The sequence below is a fragment of the Pyxicephalus adspersus genome, chromosome 11, assembly GCF_032062135.1.
Source record: "Pyxicephalus adspersus chromosome 11, UCB_Pads_2.0, whole genome shotgun sequence".
Classification (NCBI taxonomy): domain Eukaryota; kingdom Metazoa; phylum Chordata; class Amphibia; order Anura; family Pyxicephalidae; genus Pyxicephalus; species Pyxicephalus adspersus.
Window position 1 is genome coordinate 7,797,315 of NC_092868.1, and position 9,527 is coordinate 7,806,841.

General features: G+C 35.8%; 1 protein-coding gene across 1 annotated transcript; it reads left to right on the forward strand.

Moving 5' to 3' along the window:
- Positions 1-557: 557 nt before the first annotated feature.
- LOC140341245 (phospholipase A2 inhibitor CNF-like) lies at positions 558-6,049 on the forward strand. Its single transcript, XM_072426811.1, has 5 exons — positions 558-722; positions 1,301-1,423; positions 2,744-2,890; positions 4,884-5,030; positions 5,568-6,049. Exons 1-5 carry the CDS (start codon positions 671-673, stop codon positions 5,723-5,725), a joined length of 627 nt encoding a protein of 208 aa, XP_072282912.1. The 5' UTR covers positions 558-670; the 3' UTR covers positions 5,726-6,049.
- The last annotated feature ends 3,478 nt before the right edge of the window (positions 6,050-9,527 follow it).

Here is a 9,527-nt window from a genome sequence, read left to right on the forward strand (position 1 = left end):
TGCACAGGGCTTCAAAAAAACAACCGTGTGACTTGTCACCTTCAGGAACTGCACTGCAATCTACCATTTACTTGGATGGGAGCGGATGGGACTGCAGTTGGGCCTGTGGTAGAACACTAGGGCTCACCATGGGTGACCCTAACACTACAGTCCCTCCCTGGCCTGCAGTAAGCCCTAAATCTCCTCTAAATACAATTGCCAGTCCTGGTCCCCAGAAATCCTAAACAATCTCTAACTGTCCCAACAACAGAAAACTAAGTTTTGATTAAAAATATCAGAGTTTTGTTCTGGGCTAATTTAGCTTTAACATAAATAAGAACAGCAGCAATAATTGGAAACCAGATTACTATCTTATAGCTGAAAGCGACATAAAAAATAAATATTGGATATTTGGACAGCTAGTTTACTTTAGAAGCAAATACTGAGTGTAATTGTGTACTTTCCAGGTATTATTTATGACGCAAGTGTGTGCAAATGACTGGGATACGTCTTTAAATATTACTTTTAAATATAGCACATTTATTTCACATTGTGCTATTTGCTAAATAGGAAAGAAATCTCAGCTCCCCGCAACCATTTACACCAGATAAATACCAAGGCTTGGGGATCGCAGACATCATTGTAGACACTTTGGAAGATCACTACCATTAAGGACATTCCGAAAAACAAAATGAAGACTTTTATCCTCATGCTCATTCTTTTCACCTTCAGTTTTTCATTAGGTAAGAAGATTATGTTTATTAATGTTGCAAATTTCCTAAAAGGACTCATTTATACCTTATCAGTGTCTTGTGGGTCATTACTGTGTGTTGGGTTAGGACAGCACATTCATTATAAATTGGTTTTCAATGCACCCAGTGTCTAGAAAACTGAATCTGAACTTTTTGTATCCATGGCACGCACCAAATTGCAGGATTTTTTTACTGTGTATTGTGGTTCTCTTTAACCTAGGTCTATTTCCTAAAGGAACCATTGTGGTATTGAATCACATGTGCATTCTGAATGTATATTCTTCCTAATAATGAATTTATTTGATAAAACAATTTCTAAAACAAATGCAACAGACAGAAAATGAGTAAGCAAATACAAAGTTAACATACCATTTACCAATAATTTTACTTTCATAAAGTAAAATGAAATGAAAATTCCAACATACTTTGCATTTTTATTTTGTGGGAGATGCTGCAAAAAGTATTGCCTGCATTAGAATGACTGGTCTAATCAGTGAAATATTCTGTACTATAGATACACAGACGTGAGTTTACATATCTAACTACTAATCATATTTTGTATGTTTTAGATGTGGCTTGTGGTGCCATATGTTATAAATGCGAGGGTCGAAATACTGATACATGTACCGGAGAAAAACATCAATGCCCAGAGGGCAGCGTTTGTATGACCGTCTCTCAACTTGATGTATACAGTAAGCATTTTATCTTCTATCGCTTCAATTAAGTGGAAACCTGTACAGGTAGTCCCTGGGTTACATACGACATAGGGACTGTAGGTTTGTTCTTAAGTTGAATTTGTATGTAAGTCAGAACAAGTATATTATTTTAATAAATGCAACTAGGACAGATGTTTGTTTCAACATATTATTAGGCAGCATGGTGTCGGTTACGGTATAAAATCCTTATGTGAGTTAATCACAAACAAAGCAAAAACAAAAAAACTTTTAAGGAGCCCAGACATTCATTAAATTCTGGAGCAACCTGTGCTTTAATATATAAAATAAAAATAAAAACAATTCCAGAGTTTGTTTTGTCATTAAAGGAGTTACAGGAGGGTTACAGAAAGAGCTCATCCCTCTAAAATCACCTATAACCTCCGCTGTGTTTAGCAAAAGATTTCTTCTGTAAGTCATGCAAACCGCCCCCCAGCGTCTGTTCTGCACACAGTGTGCAGGGAAGCCCTAATTCATATCTAGGAGGCATCCGTATGTCCGATGTACCTAACCCGGGGACTACCTGTAGTCCATTTAAGCTGAACTCCAGCTTATAATTATCTTATATAGTAATAAGATCCCCCCTTATCTTATTACTACCTTTCCCCTTTTAACCCTTTCCTAATGACTCTCCTTTCCTCTTTCTCGAGCCCCACCTTGTGTTCCTTCATGCCCCACATGTTAACTTTATTGTCTTTTATTTAAACATTTTCAATCTGTAGACCAATTGATAACTACTATCTGTGTTGCCGTTTGATGATTCACTAAAGCGGACATGAACTAAAATGTTTACCTTACACAAAAGGATAGAGAAAGGGTTTAAAACCCTTTCTTTAAAAAAAAAAAAAGGGGGCAAAGCCCCCTCCCTTTCTGTCTTAATCACTGAATGGGAGCGCAAAGCCTCCAGGGATACACATCATGCATCACAGCAGGCTTCTGGCTTCTCCTTCTGTGCATGTCCGATCTCTAGATGCTTGTTCTTCAATGGAGCATTCTTTGTTTTCCTATCTACCTCACCCAATCTTGTGACTTCGCAAAGAGAGATCAGGTACGTACGAAAAAGGTGTAAAAAAAAAGGAGATGAAGGATGATTCCAAGATGACGTGGGACCCGATCCAGAAAACCTTCAGGGGGATTGACAGATCTGCGAAGGTAAAGGTGAGGGAGTTTTTATTCCCGGTTAATATTTCTCCCCATGAAGAAATATTGAAATGTCAAAGTATTTAACTTCTGTTACAAGTGTGTTTTATTCATGTGCATGCTGAAAACGTTTTAATAAATGGAATTTTTTTTTTGTAGACGGAACCTACCATTCTGTTCAGAGACGTTGCTCTCTTAATTTGCCTTGCAATACTACACAGTATGGTTTTGCCAATGAAAACATTACTTTTGACATTGTAACAACATGCTGTGAAGGAGATCTCTGCAATGACGGGCCATTTCAAAGTGAGTATAGCTGAGTTTGTATCTCCAATCTGCCACAGCCACCACTTTTTGATATAGTCGAAAACATGAAGGCCTTAGGGAGATTTAGGGCACTATAGAACGTGTCACAAAATTTTAGTTGTAATTTTAAACATAAAATTGTATTGCTAAAATATCGAAGATATGTTTATGGTAACAAATGTACGTCCAATCTCACACAGTGTTCAAAGCGTTATGAAAAATAAGTTTCCTCTGGATTCAAACTAACATAAGCAGTTATAAATACTTACCTTACAATTTTACATATTACAAAATGTAAAATAAATATTTTTCCATAAACTTACATGATAACTTTCATATATTAAGACCAGATCAGCTGAAAACTACTATCACAATGTTTTGGCATTTTAGATCCAAGGGGGAGCCAACTTGGAAGTCTGGGTGTCCACAATGTGTGCATAGACGTTTTAAAAGGGTCATGTCATGGGGTCTAAAGGTCTTTCTGTACTGTAGAAATAATTATAAAATATCAGGTAGTTGAGGGGCTCCTCATATTTACGGAAACAGAAGAATCCTTCTTGAAGAGGTTGCAGGGGGAACTTTCACTGATGACTTGACTTAAGGCCGTCATCAATCAGGGCATAGGCAGATCCAACACTCTCATTTAGCTTTCCTGCAACCTCTTCAACTGGAACTTTGAGGTTTTCATTCCTTGAGGTTTTGGATGCAGCTGAATGTCCGAAGCACTCTGCATCCCTCACATTAGTATGGATATTCTCAAACATTTCAATCCATTTATAGACCCCTCTATGAGACCGAACTTTATCCTCATATAGAACATCACAGCCCCAATAAAGAAAAGAAAAGGGGTTGCAATTAGCTGTACTACGACCATTCACTGCCTTTGCCTGTCAAATGTGCAGATGTTTTTTTTTTTAACCCGCACTGCCGTGAGAGTCCTGAAGAAGATACCATGGTGTCAGCCACAGTGGGGGGCATAAAATCCTCAGGTAGTTGTATTTGACAATGGACCTATGTTGTTGATCAAAGAGAGTTGCTGATCTATTTCTGGCAAAACAAACCTCCATATATTTTGCTGTACTAATGAAAGAAGGCATATGGCTTGGGATGGTAAAGAATTAGGAGACACATAGACATGACCCTCTTTTGTGGCCATCCATCTGATGATTTGACTGATCTATTTGAAATTTAAGGTGAATATTTTTTTTAATAATATAAAATCTACTATTTACAAACCTTACAGCATCCTCTTAAAATGATTTGTAAATTGTTCTTCAAAGTCTCAGGCAATAAACATCTCCCCAGTTAACATTATTTTTTATTTATTCTGCTAAGCTTTCCCCATTTTCAAAGAAAATTTATTTAAGCATAATTCAACAATTCCACTCATCATCACTTCTGTAGTGATGTAACGCTATCATGTCTTTTCTAGATAAACATGAATATGGTATGGGGGTTGTGGTGGGTTCCCCTTAAGATTTAAAAGAAATAAAGTATGAAATAATAATGAATAAAGTATGTACATGAATTCGTTTCAAACCCTATTAGAGGTAAGCATTTATGAAACCAGGGAGAAGAGGTGTTTTTTGGCAAACAATATATCATTTAATTTGGTGTGCAAATTAGACAAAGCTAAAAAATTACATTAAATTTTTATAGTGGAAAATCAATCTAGATAACATCAGGTGGTGAGAGGGTAACTAGGTCTCAGATTTGCCAATAGAGCTGAAAGAGCTGCTCTGATCACATAGGCAGGTCAAGCGGACTATATAACCCATGAAGCGTGCTCTCCTTACCAAGACCTAACTAACTAATTTGCACACTGAATTAAATGATATATTGTGTGTCAAAAAACAATACAAAACCAAGAGGATCACGTATCACCTATTCTTCTTGAGTGAAGATTTGCTTCTGATGTCAGTTGTCCATGTCCTTCTTTATCATTACGTTCTGTTTTTTATATGTTACTCTTTTTATGTCCACAATTATAAAGTGCCAGAGATTCCAATTGTCAAGAAGGGATATGAGTGTCCAGCTTGTTCTTCCGTTGATATTAAACTATGCACTGCAAAAAGAAATACAACCTGCAGAAAAGAAAGTGACAAATGTGCTGAATTTGTTGGAGTGTTAAAAAGACCTGGTAAGTTTTTTATGTTTTGTTTTTAATCCTCGCTGTTTTTTTTTATTCTATAATGTCTCCATTATATAAAGGTTGGGAAGTCCATACATTCTAAAGTTTTACAAGAACAGGTTTTGAGGGATAATCTTCTATAGAAAAATAGTAAAGACTGACAGAAAAAGGGAAAGTGATCCATCAAGTCTACCCGTTTTTTTAATAAATGTTTTCCATTTTTGTTTTAACATAGGGCTATGTTTGTCCCAGGCATTTACAGTTGAGTCTGTTCCTAGCATAAACTACTGTAATCTTTAAGTAAATATTACCTTAGTTAGTTGTAAACTAATTTTCCATCATAGTCATGTCCCTGTAAAGGAATGTAAGTAAAAATTCCTGAGTTTTGAATTTGTTAAAATGCCAACTGTCTTACTTGCGTCCACTCAGAATACAAACAGTGAGTAGATTTACACAAGTAGAGAGTGTTAAATTTAATCAGTTTTGTCATTAAGTGTTTATGTTTTACTGGATTGTCCCTTTAATAATTAATATTTTCTTTTGTAGATGGTGTAGAGTTGAACTTTACAGCCCAGGGGTGCGTTTCTCATCATGTTTGTACACATGACTTCAGCCAATTGATTGGGTGGTATGTGCAAAGTACCAAAGATTTTAGCTGCTACGACCCCAAGAAAAACCCAAGTTTGGAATATTCAGAAGAATGACGTGATATATGGCAGGAAAAGGACATACCATCTCAAAATAAAATTTAACCATGTCCTGCAGGCAAAAATAATTTTAGCATACTTGCATGAATGTGCTGCATTATTTAAAAAAAAAAAACTTCTCTGCAAAGAGGCTTTTAATACTCTAAGACTCATAACTGAAAATTCACTTACATATTTAAATACAAATTGATCTGAATATAAAATGTGCTACTATTTCACCTGAAAATACATGCTTTGTCTTGAATATAATCCTAGGCCACAAAATGTATCTCTCACTGCTAATTTTCAAAACAGTAATCAATACCAATAAAAGTAACATGGATAAATATATTTATTATGTGTTTTTTTAAAGAATTATTTAAATGTTAAGAAAATGACATTTTATTTTAAGTAGTTTGTACTGGAGTTGAATTGAGTTATGATGAATCACCTGTGCATTATTGTTGGCCACCACTAGATGGCACTGCATCCTCATGGAAGGTATGTAACAAACTCATGTCTCATGTCTTTATTGACAAGAATTTTAAACACACTGTATAAGAAGGCACAGCACCATCTTATAGTGTGACCCAGGTATAGACGTACATTCTTTTTCTATTGGCATTTTAACAAAAAATATCTGCATAACACTATGCTACAAACATTACTTACAGCTACCATCCCTATGTTCCTCTAGTCCCTTGTGAGAATCACATAAGTAATTATATTCATAATTGAGTGTTTTTGTAGATTGTCTCAACTCAGGTTTCTGGTGGACTACAGGTTTAAATGCCTATTTTGACATTTTTTGGTCAAATCAAGACAGATTCCATATGCAAACTACTGTATGATGCAGTCATTTAGAGTATTGTGAGGTTCCTCCAGAATACAAAATAACTTTAGGCAGAAAAAGCCACGATAAACAAACCTAAACAGTGAAGTATTCAAAATGGCATCACCAAAGTTCACTCTAAACCTCTCAACACCAGCAATCCTCTTTATTAATAACCAGAGACAGGTCTGAAGAAACACCCAAATCTTCCTCCAATTTACCATCAACAAAGTGGAATGGATATTAGAGGCTGTTCCTATTTAATCACATATATCATATTCTTTAGGATAAAAACATAATTTATTCAATTATTGAAAAAGAGGAATACACTTTTTATATTATATATATGATATATATTCGGTCTCAATAAAGATTTGACAGATCATGTAAATTTTAAATAAGTCTCAAAGAGTATATAAATCTGTTCCGCTAAAAATATTCTCTTTTTGGTTACTGTCACACTTTCCTACTTCTTGCTAAAGCGACAGCACCTCTTTCCTGCACATGGTAGGTAGTTATAACCTCAACTGCACCTGCCATTTCAGAATTAATAAGTGTCGCCCCTCCCACTGGCCAATAAAGATATTGCCTTTTTATCTCCCTTGGCTATTTAGCTGTCTCAGACACAGTGCTCAGTGCTTGTGCAACATGTCTCCACTAGTGCCAAGTCCCCTAGTTCTGCTGAGCATTTCCTATACACCTGTCTTTTAATTGAGTTCTTTCCCAGTCCAGCTCCTGCGTTCACCCTTTGTCTCCCAGTCTATTGTTTCCATGCCTGTTCCCTTGTGCTCTTCCAGTGTTCCCCTGTGTCTCCGGTGACCCCTGTGTCTTGGCTTACCCATGTATCAACTGTGCCTTGTGTTTCTTCCTGTGTCTCCTGTTTTCCTCCGTGTCTGCAGTGACATCTGTGTCACTGGTGTATATTTCCTGAATTTCTGATTCTTAACCCATGGCTTTGTTCCTGGCCTCTCTTGCATGCTGCCTGCCTCAACCCTGACCTTCCCTGAATATTCTCCTGTCCAGTGATTTGGTACCATACACAGTTCTGCCCACTCTGATGTTTCCTGGGACTGCAACCTGACAGCAGCCTGCAGAGCAACATTCGCACCACTAGAGGCTCTGTAGAAGACCAGGACATTGTGTTTAGCTAGGGCAGCCAAGGACAGCTGGCTATCACAGTACTTATTCCCAGAAATTCAGAAAGGATTAATTAAGCAATAAAAAAAAATCATACAACACTGCAGAATAAAACATCTTTATTTTTTTTCACAATACATACCTTTTCAGAGCCCAGGGATGTCTAAAGAGAATCTTACGACAATCCATTTAGCGTCAGTGGTTCCTAGTTAAGTGCAGCTAAGGACAGCTGTCAACTTGCAGTGCACACTAAAGGTGTTGGCATGTACTCTACCCAGGTGGTCTTTTGCTTTGGATACTTTCTTCATTGTACATCGGCCAGCAGGGAGCAGCTGTTGTTCTTCCCAGTATTTTTGTGTGTACGTTGTACGTTGTGTGTATGTTGCCGGGCGGCCCGGCAAAATAACTGTATTGAATGCAATACATTGGATTTATATGTGTTAAAGCAGTACATTGTTTTCAAGAACATTTATTTTACAATATATATAATAGTATGAGTATATTATGTATTGTTTTTTAAATTAAAAAAATTAAACATTTTTACATATACATTTTTTAATTTATTAAATTTATTGTTTTTACATGATTTTGTGTTTCAAACTTTATTATACTTATACAATTATACTGTAAAATTAATTTCCAAGAAAAACAATGTACCACTTTTAGACATATAATACTGGAAAGAAATGAACTGCTAGGGAGGTTAAAGAGTTCCTAAACTAAAATGTTTTCCTTACAAAGAATAGAGAAAAATAAAGAAGTACCTTCTTTTTCTTAGGGAGGGGGTTTAAAACCCTTTCTTTTAACCCTGTGGCTCAGGGTAGCTAAAAAAATAAGACTTGCCTGGTCCCAGCCAACATCCTCCAGAGTCCAGCCCATCTGATCCCATCCTCTGGCTGTGTCCTCTTCTTCTGATCAGTCCCACGGCAATTAAACTGGCGTTCCTCTGCATTTTCAGTAACGTCGGAGAATGTGTACATTGGTGAATGTGAGGGGGCGTGGCAGAAATTTCTAAATATTATAAAAAATTTATAAAATATATAAAATAAGTATATTGAAACCAATACAAAGTAATCATTATATTATATATGCTACTGTACTATACTGCTACTGTTTTTTATTTAAAGTTTATTGTTAAATTTCATTTAACAATTAACCCCAATATTTCTTTATGGCCCAGGTGGTCATAAAAAAATATTGAAATTTCAAAGTACTTACCTTCTGTTACAGTTTTTTTTTTCATTTTTGGAATGCTTTTTATTAAATGGAATTTTTTTTGTAGACAAAACCTATCATTCTGTTCAGAAGCGTTGCTCTCTTAACGTGCCTTGCAATACTACACAATATAGTTTTGCCAGTTAAAACATTAATTTTAACATTGTAACAACATGCTGTGAAGGAGATCTCTGCAAAGTCGGAGAATTTCAAAGTGAGTATAGCTGAGTTTGTATTTCCAGTATGTCACATCCACCACTTTTTGATATACTTCAAGGAACTAGAAAGCTTTAAGGAATTTTAAGGCATAAATTATAGAATGTCGCACAGAAATATATTTATTGAATCGCTACAAAATCAAAGATATATTTATAGTACAAATGTACGTCCGATCTCACACAGTATTTGAAACATTTCACAAAATAAGCTTCCTCGGAACTAATGAAACTAGTGTCATGTTTAGAAACAAACATGAACAGTTATAAATACATACCCCACAACTTTACATATTACAAAATGTATATATATATATATTTCTATACACACATTATATCTTCCATATCTTAAAACCAGATCAGCAGAAGACTACTACCACAATTTCATGTCATTATATATCCAAGGGGGAGCCAAGTTGAC

Bases quoted from the DNA above. Each gene is read 5' to 3' on its own strand.
- LOC140341245 (XM_072426811.1), top strand. From the start codon at position 671: ATGAAGACTTTTATCCTCATGCTCATTCTTTTCACCTTCAGTTTTTCA. The intron at 723-1,300 runs GTAAGAAGATTA...TGTATGTTTTAG, and splicing joins CACCTTCAGTTTTTCATTAG to ATGTGGCTTGTGGTGCCATA. The intron at 1,424-2,743 runs GTAAGCATTTTA...TTTTTTTTGTAG, and splicing joins CTCTCAACTTGATGTATACA to ACGGAACCTACCATTCTGTT.